Below are 19,674 nucleotides of genomic sequence, written 5' to 3'. Positions count from 1 at the left end.
TATATACAAACGTAAAACTTACACCAAATATATAAGAACTTGAAGCGCTCGCGCGAGGAATATGACACGTCTTCAGATGGTATTAGCTTAAGAAAGTGATTTTTACCCTTGGAAATTTGATTTCGTCATTGACGTACGTACGTGTTCAAGGTAGCCAAACCATAAAAGGATTATGTAACAAGTCTGAAGTATTACTAAAGAAACTCGGTTCCGTCTATATCAAGTTGCCGCATCGTAACAAAGCGCAGTGTTCACGAGGACATACTACTTGTTTAATGCTAATCTTCTAAGTAATGAAATTATTGAATATAAAATGACCTATCAGCGACATATATCCAATTCCATCATTAAATATATATTTTTAAAAAATGTTTATTTATTTTGGTTTCCTGTGCATATGAAATATTACCCTGATACATTGACGCCTCGCAATGTGCAGAGCAGAACTTTAGTTGGCAAATATTAATGAAAACAACCAAGCAGTTAGCAGTGATGTAATGACGACGAGTAGACATAAACCCATAGTCGAAATATATATACTATGGCGCACAACAAATTCAGACCAGATTGCTCTGATGAGTTTCACAGTTGCAAAAAGCGAAAACCCATATATACGGCATATGGTCTGTGATAAAGCCCAGGTAGTTGTAGCTAGTTTTCCAGAAACTAGTTGCAAACAATCATGGCCGCCGTTCGAAGCAGACTACACAAATCTTTGCTTCGAATTTGTGGCCACTTTAGACATAAACAAGGTAATATCTCAGTGACAGGAGCTTCGTACCACTTTGATTCTTTCTTAGGAAGAAGACAAGTAATATTTCACATAAGCAAGAACCAGTATCATGTGGTAAGTCAAGACGTGTCTAACGAAAACGTGCTTCACCTTCCACAGTCGACCTTCACCGGTCCGGAACTCGCATTCTTATGAAATACAGTCGGTAGACTTTCGGATTTATTATCACCTTATCTGTCATCGTACATTCGCTCGTTTTGGTACAAGTGAAGGGGACAATTCATAACGATCAAGTGATTGATATATCTATAGTATTTTGTCAACTACTAGAATAATTTACTTCTGCAAATGTATGGATACTGCCAATGGCTTGGAGACTAGAAGTTATCTCCCTTTACTTGTTGAACGAAATGTTTACATTCACTTGATAATAGGCACATAAGCTTTGTTCTTGATATTATTCCCAGTGATTTTCGAAGGTACAGGTGGCACTGTGACATTTTCATGATTTTTTCAACTTTTGATAATACAGTCTATTTATCTAGATGATTATCAAATTAGGAAAAGTAGTCAGGACTTGATTGGCATATTATATATGTATATGTTTACTGGCAATCAGTGAGTAAAATCTGAAAATCTGTATTCCTATAGTATTGTCATTATTCAGCATGTTCAGGGTAGTTCTGTCCAAAAATAAAAATTAATTCCCTGTAAGACTGGTATGTCTCAATTCGGATTTTATTAAAGTTATATGTTGTGTTGTAATGTAGAATGCTCAAAGTATTGCTAATCATATCTATATCTACTTCATAAAGACAAGACACCCCTTATATTATGCCCTTTTCAGTTTCGAGCAGTAGTTCTGACTACTAATTTAGTTTGTGTGTTTGTTCTTTAATGCAGCTATCAGCAATATTCCATCTATATATGACAGGGATCTGTAAGTAATCAAGTCTGGACGAGACCATACGGTGATTAAAGTCATGAGCATCGAGCTACACAAATTGGATACAATGACATGCATCAACCAAGTCAAGAGATGCTTACCACCTGATCCCGTTAGTCGCCTCTTATGACAAGCAATGCTGGAGACCATTTCTTACCCGGATCTTCATAATATATATAAGTGTGAATTAGTAACATTCAGTGTACACTTATGGATATTTTTATCTTTATCAGAATGGGTTTAAGAGTTTTTTTGTAGGTAGTATAATTATTAGTATAATTGCATATTATTTGGGTAGAATCAAGTGTAGTTACCATGGTGACAATTATTGTTGCATAATGTACATCTGCAGTCAGTGTCAAACAATTTTGAGCCTTACTGACCTGAACTGGGCATTTGGTTTTGTTGTCAGTAGATTTTTGTGTTATTATCATGGACAGTTATCATGATTATTTGCTGACTCACCAGAATGTTACAAGATGCTGGCTTGAGACTAGAGGCTAAATTGTTAACTGGAATCTAAGTATGTTGAATCCAATAAATACACAATATTTGGATCTGCAGATATGACAATACACATATATTCTGAAACCATTACTGCTAATAGTAGTGTTGTGCTCAATGAAAAAACTGAGCAAGTTTAAATGTAAGTGCCACCTGAAAATAACCTATAACTGCTGTCTCAAATTCACAACTAAATTTGCTTATTTACTTGCACTTTGTGCATAATAAATTTAATATTACTTTTTCATCATTAGGCAAACATAGTCGCTTTTTATGGCAAGCATGGGTTGCACAAGACCTATTCTACCCCAGGTCTTCACAAGTCAGGCAGACATAATGTGAATACCGCATTGGTTCATCACGCCGAAGGCCCAGGTTCCATTCCTCACCTGGGTACAATGTGAAGCCCATTTTCTGGTGTCCCCCGCTGTGATATTGCTGGAATATTGCTAAAAGCGGCGTAAAACCATACTCACTCACTCAATGAAGTAACAGAGTGCATATGTTGAAAGTTTGAATTTCCAGTTGCAACGCCACCAGCATCCCTGCTGCACAGCTCATGTCCAGGGATCACCACTAGGCCACAACACAGGCCTCCATCTCACCAGGCCTTCGTCCAACAGTCCACAACATGACAACACAGTGTATAATCCATACAAGTTGGTGGAGGAGGAACTTGGCTCACTTTCTCAGGATATCAAAAAGGTATTGTGTTATTGTTCAGTCACTAGCTTACATGCATTCAACTCTCGTTAATCCGACATTTGTTAATCCGACAATCAGCTTTATCTGACACAAATGATGATAACCGATTAAATCAGTGCTTTTTAGACCTGTTAATCTGACAGTCTCGCACTCCGACTCCGACACACCTTATTTGCAACGAATTGCTGAAATCACTCATTAATCAGTCTCATTAATTAATTTTAAATTTGTATTTTGAACCCTGATTATCCATTGCAGGAAATAGTAACTGACAGCAATGAACTGGCTGAAATAGCTGGTTACTATTTTGATGGGAAAGGAAAAGCATTTCGACCAATGATAGTCCTTCTGATGGCCAGAGCTTGCAACATACACAATGATGCTGGCAACTGGTGAGTGCTGGTGAGAACCAACAAGTTTAGTGAACATGGTAAACACAGTGAAAGTAACTGCAAGATTAGCGATGACAACAGCCTAGGTTCAACTCTTGTTTCACACTTAACACAATGCAACAGTTGGTTGCTGATCTTCTGAACACACTGCACATAAACTAGAAGCAGTGGTCATTCAGAAAGTCACTCCGTAAATACTAGTGGTGGGATGATACACAAATACATTGGTGGATCGCGATTTTTTACTTCTCAATACAAGTATTGATCACAGTGGCACACTAAGTAAAAAATATCGATTCTGACCTTACATGTTTGCTTTAATAACTGTTCCACTAAACACTAATCAGTAGTGCAAGTTAATAGTGAAAACATTAATATTTTCATTTGTTGTGCCATACTTCACATTGACAGCTGTTAATCATCAGTGTGCCAGGTATTTGACCATCCTCTCCATGAAAAAGATGTCTTACGCACCACAGATAAGAGCACATGCAAGTATCGTGATACACATCGGATTGTGAGTAAGGTATCTTGATATGTATTAGATCACACAGTTGATGTATCATCCCAGCCCTACCAAATACTAGCAGTCTGGGCCGATTTGATAAGACACTTCGCTTGGTTGAGACTCACATCAAGAAAATCAACATTGACATTGAGATTATGTCCCACATCCTTGGATAGTTTAAGGAACTGTTGAATGCCTTGTTTTCATCACAAGTCTTGATATGCTTTACAAGAGGGAAACCAGACAAATAGGTGTGTGCTTAAGTGTACAATACAATTTTATCATGAAGAGCATCCATGTTAATCGAGCTATGCCCTTCCTCTATAAAAGCGACTAAGGGAAGAGTGAGCGTGGTGGGATTCTTCTTCTTCTTCTTTTTCTTCCTCTTCCTCTTCTACAGTTTAAACATGTTGAATACCACAAGATCAGATTGACTCAGCACAAATTGGTTGCGAGTAATGAATATCTGACTATTTTGACTAAAAGTCAATGACTTGCAGAGTGTTTTCAGGTGTGGGTTAATGACATTGATTACTTTTCAGTGTACTGCCTGCTCAGAAGAAGATAGCCATGATCACCGAGATGATCCACACTGCCAGTCTCGTTCACGATGATGTGATTGATGCAGCAGATACGCGACGCAATAAGTCCAGTATCAACCTTGTTTGGGGTCAAAAGAAGGTATGAAGGCAGAATGTTTTTATAATATCACCATCCACTAGATTTATGATCTACAAATTACAGTGAAAGACCTGGTTAGCCCTTTTAGGATCCCAAGTAGATCCCAGTACTACAACTTATCGCTAGGGCTGACTTTGTCATAATGTTTTAATTTGGGAAATGTGGTTATAAGTGGGGCTCAGGATTTATTTCCGTTTTTGTGTGATATTATAAATTTTGACCTCACAGTTTGACCATACTGAAAGCTAAAACTTTTTATGGCCATTACTCAGCCATTTCTATTCAAAATGTAATGAAATTTGGTATATGTGTAGTTTGTAGTGTTAGTATTTACATGTTTGGTATATGTGTTGTTAGTCAATGATATGATATTTTGGCTTTTGCAATTTTACCTAGCTCATAATTATCTCAAAATGCATTTCCCTACTCTGTAAACATCCAAATCTCAGAAACCACTGTGTCAATGAAGCTGCAACTTCACATGCTTGTTTCAACTAATGAGGACACTGCCGCATCAGCTATATTGTAACATCTATCTACCGCTAGATAACTGACAACAAATTTAACTTGTTGTGTGTAGTTTTATAAGCACCCCTGTTAATTTTCAAAATAGGACAGTGACTACAGTATCAAAATGGGGTAAAACAGACTTGTAACCCAAACATATAAAAATAATTGCACAATGTTTCAATTTACATGATTTAAGAATGAATGCCTGTCTTGACTTTTTCAGGCAATTTTAGCCGGTGACTACATTCTATCCATAGCATCTATGGCGCTGGCACGTCTCCGCAATGAACAAGTTGTTTCTATTTTATCTCAGGTTATAGAAGATCTTGTTAGGGGTAAGTTGATATGTATCATTAACATGACATACAAAGTCAGTGTTATATGTTTATTGGTTCAGATAATTTTATGTGGAAAGTAACGACCAACTAAAGATAGTTATTTGTTCTTGTTCCACTGCCACAACATGTGCTCAGGAGGAGAAAGCCTGGGTATGAAAACTTAGTATTATATCAGTTTACCCATTCCAGACTTTTGTTTTTAGCAGATATCATTATTTGAAACTATCAGTACATACAGAGTTCCAACTACAAGATTACAACCACATTACCGTGATGACTGAGCCATGTCCTATTGTTTATCTTTGTCAGACATTTAATGATTGATTATCTGTGAAATACTCCCAAGGTGTAGCGTTGACATGTATATTTTGATGTGTTTTTGTACCTTTGGCAATTTGGCCTTCATTTTAGTGCAATTCTGTTTGATTAATTTCAGGAGAGTTTATGCAATTAGGGTCCAAAGAAGAGGAGAATGAAAGGTTTGCTCACTACCTCAAAAAAACCTTCAAGAAGACGGCAAGCCTTTTAGCCAACAGCTGCAAGGCAGTGAGTAATATAGAGATCCTTGGAAAATACTGTGGCTGGCACAATGTATACTGCAAGTTAAATAATCCTACCAATTTAGACCTGTGAAGATCCTGTTAGAATTGGTCTTCAGCAACCCATGCTTGTTGTGAGAGGCGACTAATGGGATTGGGTGGTCAGGCTCGCTGACGTGGTTGATGCATGTCATCGTATTCCATTTGCGTAGATTGATGCTCATGATATCAACCACTGGATTGTCTGGTCCAGATTCGATAATTTACAGTCTGCTGTTATATAGCTGGAATATTGCTGAGTGTGCATTAAACAACAAATCAACATAAAAAACAAAAGTAAAATATTACTCAAGTTTCATTATTAGATTAATCTTAGTATACCTTCCAGACAATCAAACCTTTCCTTGTTTATTGGATCTAATCAAGATTTGCTTCATTCAGACATATACATAATCACTAATAACTATGACTCACTCCTCAACCTAGGAATGAGTGAGTTTGTTTTAATGCTGCTTTGAAGAGTATTCCAGTTATATCATGGCATGTCAGCTTACTGTGAGGGAAAAGCCCAAAGTGATGCAGGCCTCAGATGTTTACCACATTGGTGAATCCCACAAGCACGAGTATGGTACTCGCTTACCTAAAAACTTAATCTGACGAACTGGGATTCAAACCCACAATCAAAGGTTGCTGGCGTACCCAAAGGAATTACTCTGCACGGCGAATTTCTGCTGCACATGTTAATGAGTAGTTATAAATAGATATGTAGACAGTTCCTGGCTTATGTTTCAGGTTGCTGTCCTTGGTCGCTGTACAGAAGATGTTACAGAAATAGCATATCAATATGGCAGAAATATCGGAATAGCATTTCAGGTGAGACCAGTTTGTGTGTACAACAGTATCAGATATTCATTCACAAGTTGAGGCGCAAAGGTAGCGAACCTGACAAGTTGAAAACAAATACATAAATAATAACACAATGCTCTTGGTTACCAGCCACTGTTTTCTGTCCCTGTTCCCTCACATTCCTGCTCATTGGATAGTTATCTCCTTTTGTTTATTGCGTTTATTCATCATGTTCATGTCCTCCATTTTGGTCTTATTATACATTGTAAGTGAATAAAACTTCACATATATCTTCCTCTAAGGTGACTATATCATATTATGCAACAATTTTTTATACTTATCCTGACATAACAAGTCTAGGGCCTGTCTGTCTGTCCCCTGTCTGGATATCAAGCTACGTGAGGATGAGGGATCAGGGACAGATAACTCTGGTTGGTAACCCAGGGCAGCGGGTGGCACAAATGTAGAGGAGACATGTTATGGGTTCTGTGTTATATGAACGGGATGTAATGAAATTTCAATGTATTTTGTCAGGATGGTAAGTATACTTACATGATGAATATCCAAATTCATGAAGTATTTGATAAAAGTAACAAACTAGTTGCCTTACTTCCCCTGCAGCTGATCGATGATCTGCTGGACTTCGTCTCATGTGATCAAGTGATGGGGAAGCCCACTGCTGCTGACCTGAAGCTAGGCCTGGCTACTGCGCCGGTGCTGTTTGCTTCACAGTCTGTAAGTATACATCATGATCACAACACCGCTGGGCAAACTGAAAAAGTATAAAAGGCGACTAAGTAGGCTCTGTGACCAGTGCCCTGTTCACAAAGCAATCGTAGCACTAAGACTATCCTAAATCCCTACTTTAACATGGACTTACATCAGTCTTAGTGCTATTATTGCTTTGTTGAACAGGGACCAGATTGATTGCATGTAATTATATCTGAATTGCATGGATTGATACTCGTGATGTCAATCACTGGATTGTCTGGTACAGGTTCAATAATTTACAGACCACTGTTATGTATCTGGAATAGTGTGAAGTGCAGAGTTAAAAAACTGACAGACATGATAAAAACTGTATGATGTGATGGTTGGGTCGTTCCTGAATGTATAAGACCCGTGAAGATTCCGGGGTAGAATAGGTGTTCAGCAACCCATGCTTGTCGTCAAAGGTGACTCTGCTTGTCGTAAAAGGTGACTAACGGGAACGGGTGGTCAGGCTCGCTGACTTGGTTGATGCATGTCATTGATCCCAATTGCGTGTATCGATGCTGATGATATTAATCACTGGATTGTCTGGTCCAGTCTTGATTATTTACAGACCGCCGTCATATAGCTGGAATATTGCTGAGTGCGGCATTAAACAACAAACCAACCAACCAACCTGAATGTATGAACAGCAGATGCAGTATACAAATCAGGATAGGTGACTGTAACACCTTACGCTGACCTGGAATGTTGTTGAGGTGTGCGTTATCCAACATAATGGCGGACAAGGTTGTCAAAAATGTGCGGGGCAAGTGTGATGTATGGGTAAATTTTTATTTAGCTTCATAACAAACTGCAGATGAAGGAACACATGCAATATGTTGTTGTACATATTGCCATACATCAATCATATTTTTAACTTATCTAGCAATACATATTGCACTTTGCTCTTACTTCCGAAGTCCTAACTGGAAATAAATGATGATCTATCAGCGTCTTCAGGAACTCTTTTACCCTCCATGACCTCCATGACCCTCGTGACATCTGGTGTTGGAAGACATGCCCCCTATATGTCATTATTCTCTTCTTTTCAAGCTAAGCAGGACATGAGAGACGAGATCTTACCTTTTTTTGTTAGATTCTATCCTCTGCTTGTTGAATTTCTAGCTAGACTTGGGCGGGCTTTTATGGGGTTACCTCCCATGTTACAGTTTGCTGCTAAGTGTGGTTCTCATTTTCGCTGTCTGGATTATCTGATATTGTGTCTTCCCACTCGAAGGTGTCCCGAGTGTGCTTTCCTCTCTGATTCGGATCTCCTCACTTGTATTAAAGTCAATGCTAAGAGGAAACTACTCTGACTATCTAACCTTTCCTCCACTTCTTCACAGCTTCGACAGCGGGCCAGGTCTAAGACTTCATCCAAGTCAAATTAGACGCCTTCACCTCCAGCAGTGAGGCTTCAAGCAGCGACGCCTCAAGCAGCGGTGCCTCAAGCAGCGGCGCCTTCAAGTGATGTGTCTCCCGGTTGAGCTCTGGAGTTGATGGGACAATTCCAAACACTGTCAGCTGAGCTTTTCAGGAGACAGAGTGACGTATCTGCCTTCTCTCGGGATCCTCGCTTCAAGGTGTCTTTGGTCACTAAGTCTTTGGACTGCATCGACCCTCTTTAATAATGCCATAGCACCGGTAGTGGAAGAAGTCGAGAGAATTGAAAATGGACAGGCCACGCTCTCCACCCTCAAGGCCATGAAGGATTACTTTAGCACCCATCAGGGTGGCTACAAACCACACAATAATTTCACTAAACAGGCTAAGGAGAGACATGACAAGGATTCTTTTCTACCCAAGAGGCGGAGAGGAGGAGAGGCTTGAAGAAATGGCTTCCCAGGGGACAGGCATAGTGGGAACATCCTCCCCCTGCTGTCCGTATCAGCAACGAACCAGTAGGGGAAAGACTCTCTGTTTTGGCTGCCTCCGTGGTCTAGTGGTAGAGCGTCCGCCTGGAGAGCGAAAGGTCCGGGTTCGATCCAAAAGACATTAAAAGATGGTACTTGTTGTTACCCTGTCTGTGGCTTGGCATTAAGGGGCTAAAACAAGGACTGGTCGGCTCGGAGTCAGTATACTGTGTATGAGTGGGTATTCATGTTAAACTGTGGCATGGTATCTCAGTGAGCTAGCACTATTAATTGGCATCAGTCCGGACTAGTAAAAGCAGCCACACAAACACACATGCACATCCCTATACAAGTGCAATAATCTTGGACGCAACTTTAAACCCCATTTCACCTCACCTCACCACTCTGTTTTGGCAAAGTTTTATTCCTGTTGTGGGCCACTTTGTAATAATGTTATTAAAACACGGCTATTTACTCACACACCTGGAGGACCATGCTGGCGTAAGAGGAGTTCAGTTCAGATTACACCCAGCTGTAAGGAGGCCATAGAGGAAATGGACCCACAACAGCTGATCCCAAGGTTCTTCTCCCCAGTGTTTTTGGTCTTCAAAAAAATCATCGAAACTACTCATGATTCACATGTTCAATCAACGATATTTAGAGCAGCCACCATGGTTCAGGAAGACCACTCTTCCGATGCTACGTCTGTCCATGGCTCTAGGCGACTATCTCTTCTTCCTAGACATCCAAGACGCATATCTCCATGTCCCTTTCCATGAGGCGAACATTAAGTACCTGAGATTCCTCTTCAACAACCACCACTGCTAACGGATGGGCCTTTCTCATATTTTGCATTTCAACGGCCCCTTGTGTGTTTATTCGCATTATGAAGCCTACACCTGAGGAGGATCGACTACATGTCGTAAATAGACAACTACCTCATGAACCACCTAGAGCTCATTTCTCAATGGGAACACGATGCGCCCGTTCTACCAACTTATTGGTTACTCAAGTCGTAACTAGCACCGACCCAGAGTCTGACGTTCATAGGTGGCCTCTTGCTCCACCCACCAGATCGATGGGACAAGAGTGTCACATATTTCCAGTTGGCACTATTTGGCCCCCAATCCTTTCATCAGTGGCAAGTACTAATAGCCCTCCTCACAGCAGCACAGCACCTCACAGCAGGGGGAGGCCCCACATCAGGCCACAACTGTTTCTGGTGCTTTATCTATGGAGCCAGCAATATTAGACTTTGATTACTTTGCCAGACCACCTTCACCAATACCTGGACTGGTGGCTAATCCATCGAACACTTTAGATGGCGTGACCTTGATGGAGTTCCAAGCATCCCATCACCTGTTCGCTGACACCTCACTCCAGAGATAGGGAGCCCATTTCAAGGACAGCCACAGAGCTCTGGTCTCAAGCACAAAAGCGGTGGTACATCATCAACTTGGAACTAGAAGCTGTCATCCTGACAGTACAGTATTGGGCTCATCAACTGACCAATGCCAAGTAGTCTGGTTCGTATTGAACCAGATGTTTCGCCTGAGCAAGACACATCCTTGGGTGCTGAAATGTCCTGGCCGATGCACTATTAATGTCAGACCGCCCATCCCCCACAGAGGATGGAAGCTCTGGAAGCTGCACAGGAGCTATACATCGACCTGTTTGCCACAAGTCACAACATGCAGTTGCCAACTTTCTTTTCTCCATTGCCAGACCCTCAGGCCTGGACTGTCGATACCCTAGCCTTAGACTGGGAAGGTTTCAGTGCCTATGTGTTTCCCACACCAGAGCTCCTACCCTGGGTGATCCAAAAGATCAACTCAACAACTGACATGTCCTTGATCCTTTTGGCGCCGCTTGGCTGGCAAGAATAAGTTTCCCGGACCTACTACTCATCGCCGGGCAACCAGATCTTAAACTCCCAGAGTGGTCCAATCTACTGCGGGATCCTCACAGTCACTGCCACCACTGTCCCTAGAGCAGTTCCAACTTCACTCCTTGGTCATATGCAGAATGCGCAAACCTCTGCTACTCCCTTGCCAGTGGACACCTGCAACAATAACACGCAGGATCAACCAGACATAACCTTCGGTGCTCTAAGGAGACCTATGCTAATCACTGGTTAACCGAGTCCCTGAATCGCACTTTCATGACCCAGTAAATGGGAACCTAAAACCAAGTTTTTAGATAAACTGGAAATACTTGGTTTCAGTTTGTTGGGGGAGCGTGGTTCCCACCATCTTCCCGAGGCAAGAGAGTTAACTGACTTTAAAAGTCCAGTTTCCACCCTTGCCGAACTAGGCTGGAATTCCTGGGCTCGATCGTAGCGCCACCAGTGGCTATTACGAGTTATGTTCTTTCTATGCCTCTCCTATTGACCAATCAGATTCAACCTCTCGTATCACTTGCATTTGCTTCAAACAAAACGGTGGTGCCAAGTCAAGACGATCAGATTGATAATCAAGATCTATATTGTGATAAAACGAGTCTTACATCGCGAAGTGCATCAAATCACATGAGTACCTTGATTAAAAGCATGAAAAGATTTAGAAAATATCTGTTGACAACGAGCTAGCGGTGCACATGCTTTGCAAATCCTGCAGTCGACCGAAATCTGCATGACACTTTACGAACCGGATTTTGATTTCGATGCGCGATTTTGATTGGACTATGCATAAACTCGTTAGTACAGCCAAAATATAACTCCATAATTCCTGCCTAGTTCGGCAAGGGTGGAAACTGGACTTTTATAGTCAGTTAACTCACTTGCCTCGGGAAGATGGGTTCCCACTGGACATTTAGAGCATGAAGCTTGCTAACCCTGGCTGTTGTAGCTACAGCTAGTAGGAAGACGGTCTTCTGAGTCAGGTGTGAAAAGAGGCATTGTCGAGTGGTTCATAGCGGCGTTGTTGGATACTCCAACCTGAAACACCTTATGATAGCTGTCAACTCCGGTATCATGGATAGCTTTTGGTTTGGTGTGACAGCAAAGACAGTATCGATGGCGGACAGGTACATAGCTATAGTACCACCCTAATGGTGTTTATTGGTTCTCAGGTGGAGCCAGTAGTCTGCCATAAATTGCACTGTTGCATCTGTGGGGATAACACCATGTTGGCGACAGAAAATCTCCAAGGAGGCCCACTTATCATTATATAGCCCCACTGGTGAATGGATATGAGGGAAGCCTGGATTAAAGTTACGCACCACCACCAACCATCGGATAATGTACAATATGTAATGCAGGACAAGGTAGAAATATTCCATAATAATAGTATTATGTTTATTTCATATACTTATCTGGCTTTGCCTAAGGGCCCTGATGTCTTTCTCCTCACAGAACCATCAGCCCTGAGGGACTTTTCAAGACAATAATGACATAAAGGGGGTGTGTCTTCCGACACCAGATATCACAAGGTTCATGGTCATGTTGGGCAAAAGAATTACTGGTACTGAAGATGCTGATAGATCGTCATTCATTTCCAGTTGTTTGATGTGATCAACGAGGAACATTCCTTTCAAAATGGTTAGAAATGATTGGGGCGGTCGGGTAGCCTAGTGGTTAAAGTGTTGTCTCGTCACGCCGAAGACCAGGGTTTTAATTCCTGACATTCTCCTTTCTTGTGTCCCCTAATGTTTTATTTCTGGAATATTGCCAAAAGCAGCGTAAAAACTCACTCACTCACTCACTCACTCACTCACTCACTCACTCACTCACTCACACACACTCCTTTCAAAATGGAATTTTCACTACATTTCAGGATTATTTTCATTATTGTGTAAAGAGAATAAGATATAGATGTATCATTGAGTTACTTTTTGGTTTCTCCCTCAACTACTTGATAGAAGCCATTATTTTGATAAGATCACTGACAGCTATCAATAAGTATGACATTTCATACATTTGCCCATTAAATTATAGGGGGGCCGTCGGGTAGCCTAGTGGTTAAAGCGTTCGCTCGTCACGCTGAAGACCCGGGTTCGATTCCCGACATGGGTACAATGTGTGAAGCCCATTTCTGGTGTCCCCCGCCATGATATTGCTGGAATATTGCTAAAAGCGGCGTAAAACCATACTCACTCACTCACTCATTAAATTATAGAAAATAATATGCATGTACATTAACATATACTGCACCATTGAAATGGTGCACAACATTCAATACTGCCACACTGTAGAAAATATTGTATTATCAAATGAAATATATTAGATGGTTTTCAAGAATAATTGATAGTATGTTGTGGTGTATATCTGTACATTTAATCCATGATAAGCATGATTAAATTATTTTCAGTACTAGAAGGACAAACTAAGCGGCTATATGTCATAAATGGGCCCAATGATCCCACTTGCACAATGTGAACATAACAGCCTATACTTGAAATGACTTGGATAGGCTTAACAAAGACTGTAGCTTTGTACAAGTGACTACTTGGGTCAGTGCGACCTGAAATTCCTGGTTTAAAAAGTCAGGAGGTGTTCTAATATGCAATACTGATGGTTTGATATTGTTGCTCTTGTTTTGCAGTATCCAGAACTAAATGCAATGATTATGAGGAGATTTTCCCATGATGGTGATGTGGAAAGGGCAAGAGAAATGGTTGCAAAGGTAATTTTCGAAGTCATGAATAATATTAACATGTATTGTATGCAGTTGAAAATTATTTATGTTGTTAAGAAGAAAAAGGTCCCCAAGAAAAGTTCCAATCACTTTTAGCCCTTCAACTTGAATTTCCATTGAAAGTTGAAACAATAGTCTACATATAGAATAATCAAGGAACATGCAATGTTTTCTTTTTATCAAAGGGAGCATAGTTTGCCCAGTTCACTGAAGTGCTGCACTGTGCCTTGCAGAGTTGCTTCCCTTAGGCATTGGTTGACATCAGGTTCAACCTGATTATGTGTGGTGAGGTGGTCAAGTTGGTCACTTGTTGAATGTGTGTCAATGTATCCCGATGGCGTGACTCATTGCTATTATGAATCATTGTCTGCTCAAGACTTGATTAATAACATACAGGTGGGATGTCTTTGAGTGCAGCATGAAACAACACACACGCACACACACAGACACACACAGACACTCACAGACACACACAAACACATACTTACTCACTCACATACACACCCATCCACCCTCCCACCAACATATTCTAGGGCACCGCATCTCACTTTGGTGAATTGAATCCCTTAGCCATGCCTCAAACCTCTTTGTTATTTCAATAAGTCTAATTCATTCACTAACCTTTTATTTGTCACTATTGATAATAAGATACTCAGATCTATCATTCTGATTTTGATAACTCTCTGTTTGAGGATCTTACAGAGCCCTCCTATTGAGTTGTCAGAATCACAATTGGAGTGAAATGATATGAGCAGAATGAGATTGCCAAACTATCCTGTTGGAGACAAAACTTTTTCAAAAGCATAATGGTACAGAAATATGTCCCAGAGTTTAATATCCTGTGGGTGGGGTTGAGGGTGATCAGGGGCTAGAGGATGCTGGAATTGTTTGTTTTCTGGTCCTGAAAAAACCATGTTGTGAAAATATGTTGTGCAGCTCAACTTCAACTATCTGGAGAATTTTGTTAGGTTTTTGTCTTGAGGCAGAAAATATAATTCCCACATGACATGAGTAATCTCAATATTATTGCCAGGCAGTATTTATGTTCCTGTCAAATTTTCAGCATCTGTGATTTGTACCATGCAACCTTTCATCAGGAGCTCTAGTTATGCATGCTTGTTCCATTTTTGTATTTTCTAGTACTATGTCTACAGTATTTGTTCATGGTTTCAGAGCGATGGTGTTGAACAGACACGGCTCCTGGCTAAGCAGCACAGTTTAGAGGCAATGCGACAGTTGCGACGGCTTGCAAAATCAGAAATTCAGAGTAGCCTTTCTCACATAGCAGAAATACTGCTGAAAAGGACAAAATAATAGTAATGGTTTGTAGGTGTATGTTTGAATTATATAGTTGTTACACTCTGAATGATTTATTATACATGTATTGTGATTATGATCCTATTTTCAAAAATACAAACTCATCTTTCCTATATATGTGTTTGTTATATTTTATTGTATACAGTTGACATGATGTGAAGTCAATGTATACTCGTCACAAAAAATTATGCAAACCATCATTATTTTGTGGATGAATTCTGTAACCACACAAGTTTTAGCTCGTTAATGATACAACAAACACTCCAATCTATCTATATACACAAAAGTGGCAAAATAATTCTCAGTGCCATAAAAGGTCAAGAAGCATACAAACACAACCACCATTATAAGCACCACAGGCAGTGTGATACACAACAACAGCCACAGTGGCTGCTCAGTCCAGAGGAAAAAGGTGCAGGGTATTACGACCGAAACAAGTCAGGGAAGATAATTCAGGGAAACCAAGCATAGGCCTTGTTGGAGTGATGGCTCAGTAGGAGATAGTTACAAGGCTACATTTGCCAGAAAAACATTCACCATCTCCAGAATGATCTTCAAAGTGTGGCAGGGAACATTTATACATAGACAATTTGAAAGATTCCATACAGAAGAGCTTATAATTAACACTTATTATCATTACCCTTAATTAATTACATTCTGTGCAGATCACGGTAATAGAGCTGGAATATTGCTGAGTGCAGCATTAAACAACAAACAAACCAACCAACTTACACTCTCATGTTTGTTGAGGCAGAGCAAAGGATGTTCAATATCAGACATGAGAGTTTTGAACATAGCCCTCTTAGGGATTCCAGGTCAGAATACATTTGCACCACCCCATTCTTGTCAGAGACGGACTTCCTTTAGGATTGGCTGATCGCAATGTCTACCAAGACAGCAAACTCTGGTTCGCCTGGTTCAGACTTGATTATTTACAACCCCTCCGATATAGCTGTATTACAACTATGTCATTAAACATCATTCATTCATTTGACCCTAACCTGTGGACATGAATTGTACTTTGAAACGAGATAAGATATTTTTTCACCTACAGCTATAAAAACAGATATTTTTTATATATTTATAACTATGAGCCTGATTGTTTAAGAATAAAACATTACAACATTGTAATATTTGTGGCAGGCAATTATGGCGTTTTTTTTCAACAGTCTGAAGCATGATTATTTGGGATAGATAAAAGATAAAAGATAAAGGAGTAGTGTAGGGGTCGAGATAAGTGTTTTGATGAGATATGGAGGGTTCAGAGACAAAGGTTGTGATGAGATATGTATTTGTTCAAGATAAGGGCTGTGATGATTTGTTACAAGTGTGATATAGCTTCTCGGATAGGGGTAGGATTAGGAGAGACCAAAAATGTACCTCAAAAGTTGTACACCAAGGACTGAAGCTCCTGGAATACTGTCCGATATAAAAGGAAAGTTGACTTGGAAAATTGCAGTCTTCCCTCTTGTCATACAGTCTGGTGAATAGTTATTTTGTCACTCTGAATCTTGATGAAAAGATCTATATATGAAACATGCACTGATATTCTTAGTCAACATTCACAACTGCACGGGAGTGACTTGGATTTCCACACAAAATGGAATACCGCAAAACTACATACATACCCCACACCATGAATTTAAGTAATGTTTTTGAGATGACCCGTTTGAATATGGCTGATCTCACAGTTGTGCTCGTCTCACGTTAACTGGCTGTGAAATGTAATTAAGGGCTAAATAGTTCCCCAGTAAAACGGTCAGTGTTCTTAGAAAAAATTGGTAGTAATCGCACAGGCTTGCATGGGGATTCTTGTTTTTGTTTGATTGGGGATTATGTTCACCGACCTGCCAATGAGCCGCAATGAGCTGGATTGAGCTATCATGTAACACTCAAGGCTGTAGGAGGGATAAACTAACATTTAGTCTACGAAATCTTATATAACACAATATCCTTCTTAACTCTAAAAAATCTCCCTATGCTGATTTCATAGCTAGAGCTGGTTAGACTTGCCTTTGTAAGCGTTTCTAGAATATGTTTTTAATGAAATAAATATATTCCACAGTCATGGTGCAAGACTATGGGAGGGAGTGTTAATCCCGTTTATAAGTGCGATAATGCACGGAGCATGGGGACCTAATATATTTAAGAGAATCAATTTCAGATTTCAGAACGTGGTTCAAGTTGTTTTGCGATTACCCTACAATATTCCAGCAATATCACGGCGGGAACATCAGAAAGGGGCTTCACATATTGTACCCATGTTGGAACCGAGCACGGGCTTTCGGCGTGACAAGCGAACGCGTTAACCACTAGGCTACCCTACCGCCCCATTTTACAGATCGTGTTGTGGAAAGTAAATCCCTGTATATTACCATTATTGAGCAACATTTAACCAGATAGGCAAGACAGCAAATATCAACTAAATATTGAATCAAGTTGGATATATTTTAAATAAATTCAAAACTGAATACTAGTTTATCCTATAAGAATATATACAAACAGAACTCGGATAATAAATTGTGTGGCTTCACATGTATGTACATGTAGAGTTAGAATTACTTAACGTCGTGACTGATGTGGTTGTTATGTATCTTTAATATAATCTGGAATTTAAATCCGGATTCAACTCAACGTGGGGGTACCAGTTACTACAGATTGGTTTGGTAACATATCTCCGTAAATGGACCTTCAGGGCTGGATAGGTTGGATATTTGATACCCGAATCTCGTCGACTATAAATGCCATTGGTTACCCGACTGCCTCTGGGCCAGCTCTGGAACACAAGAAGACAACAGTGATCCCAATCAGGCCATTCGCATTATGTTATGTTTCTCATCTCCATGCTCAGCTTCAGAGGGAGAGAGCCGGCTGAAGAAATAGATGCCTTTGGTTGATAATGCATACATGCATACATCATTCGCAAGCTGAACCCACACTCACAAAGCCTTAAATTAGTTACTAACGGAAAATAGTAACTGTTCTTGATCTGAAGTCCATTACAAACAAATATATTCTAAAGTAAATAATGCAACTTTCAATATATCTTCATGAAGACATCTCCTTGACTTTTAGGTCACGATTCACAGTTTGCACGTGCATGTTAATTTGTATGTTTGCGTGTTTGTTGGGAGCATGATACTCACACGTGGTATTTGAATGTGAACAACACACAATGTAAAAATATCAGGGGCTCATAATTTTTTGTTTGTTTATATATTTATATTTTATATGTTTTTGTAAAAAAAGCTTACGCAATGCCACGGCTTGCTGAAAATCAACGTCTACGCGCCGTGAGTTTGCTGCAAACAGGAATGACACCAAATGAAACTGCCACATATTTTAAATATCTACAGCAGGGCAAGCGGTAGAGGGGGCCCAACATCCGGCCCCCACCTCCAGCGATACGCTCAATTTTGTTTCCACGTTACCGTCAAGACACATAGTTGGGGTAGACAACATCTGATGTTCTGAAGACAAATCTGAGTCAGTATACTGTTCACAGATGAGTTCAGGTTTCATTTTGACAGCTCTGATTGTCGTGCAATGGTCTACAAGCGTTTAGAGATCGTTTTAGCGTCGCCTGCATTACACAACGTCATCATTTTGGGGGTGGCATCACAGCTCATGGGAGAACACAACTCATCAGTGTTAAAGGCAATATGAAAAGTGTACGCTACCGGGATGACATCACCTTCCCGAGGCAAGGGAGTTAACTGACTCTAAACTGGGCTTTTACAGTCAGTTATCAGAAGACCGATCGACATCGTTCAAGATCATGTTCTACCCTTTGTGTAAATGCAGGGAGGTTGCAGCAGGAAAATGCCCGCCAACCCGTTGGACTTTTAAAACAACATAACATTGCTGTGCTGTAATAGCCGGCTGTTTCTCCAGACCTCTTCCTCATAGAACATGTCTGGGATGAGATGGGTCAACGCCTACAACAGGACCAGAACTAGCCGGTAACGGTAGCTTTGGTTGGCATTTGGGACAACATCCCCCAGACATTTTTCTTCAGGCTGTCCCCCAGACAGCATTTTGATGTCTTCAATGCATCGCCTGTATAAACGCAAATGGTGGTCACACTCAACATTGGCATTGGCAATTGAGTTGTTACATTCATCATCTTTTAGGGCGTGTCGCTCCGTCTTCTGTTACCAGGTATGGATTTTCCCCAATGAGATAGTTATGATACAAGATTGATCAGACGAATGACTAAATATTATACTGTTATTTGAATAATTCATATGAAGCACAGTTACTTTTTTCCTTTGGTATATATTTCGAATATTTTCAAAAGCGTTTTGGCTCTTTCGACATCGTTATTGTGCTATGTTCGTAATGAATCGGTCGCTGTATCGGTGTCAAGGGTCTTATTATATAAAATGAAGAAAAACCCTAAAGAAAGAGATCTC

At 40.3% G+C, this 19,674-nt stretch overlaps 1 protein-coding gene across 3 annotated transcripts; it reads left to right on the top strand.

Annotated features, from left to right (window-relative positions):
- Positions 1–672: 672 nt before the first annotated feature.
- LOC124129214 (all trans-polyprenyl-diphosphate synthase PDSS1-like) lies at positions 673–15,372 on the top strand. 3 transcript variants are annotated; one of them, XM_046492727.2, is made up of 10 exons: positions 673–847; positions 2,709–2,888; positions 3,147–3,280; positions 4,331–4,469; positions 5,203–5,314; positions 5,754–5,863; positions 6,649–6,729; positions 7,324–7,437; positions 13,850–13,930; positions 15,116–15,372. In XM_046492727.2, the coding sequence occupies exons 1-10, from the start codon at positions 683–685 to the stop codon at positions 15,254–15,256; spliced, it is 1,257 nt and encodes a 418-aa protein (XP_046348683.2). In that variant the 5' UTR covers positions 673–682; the 3' UTR covers positions 15,257–15,372. The 3 variants fall into 3 exon arrangements, with proteins under 3 accessions (XP_046348683.2, XP_046348685.1, XP_046348684.1); XM_046492729.2 differs by having other exon boundaries at positions 681–752; XM_046492728.2 differs by lacking the exon at positions 673–847 and adding an exon at positions 891–1,026.
- The last annotated feature ends 4,302 nt before the right edge of the window (positions 15,373–19,674 follow it).

The sequence above is a fragment of the Haliotis rufescens genome, unplaced genomic scaffold, assembly GCF_023055435.1.
Source record: "Haliotis rufescens isolate VD_foot unplaced genomic scaffold, xgHalRufe1.0.p SCAF_4, whole genome shotgun sequence".
In the NCBI taxonomy this organism is placed as follows: Eukaryota; Metazoa; Mollusca; class Gastropoda; order Lepetellida; family Haliotidae; genus Haliotis; species Haliotis rufescens.
Note: the sequence above shows the minus strand (reverse complement) of the source record. Positions and strands in the feature narration are given on the sequence as shown.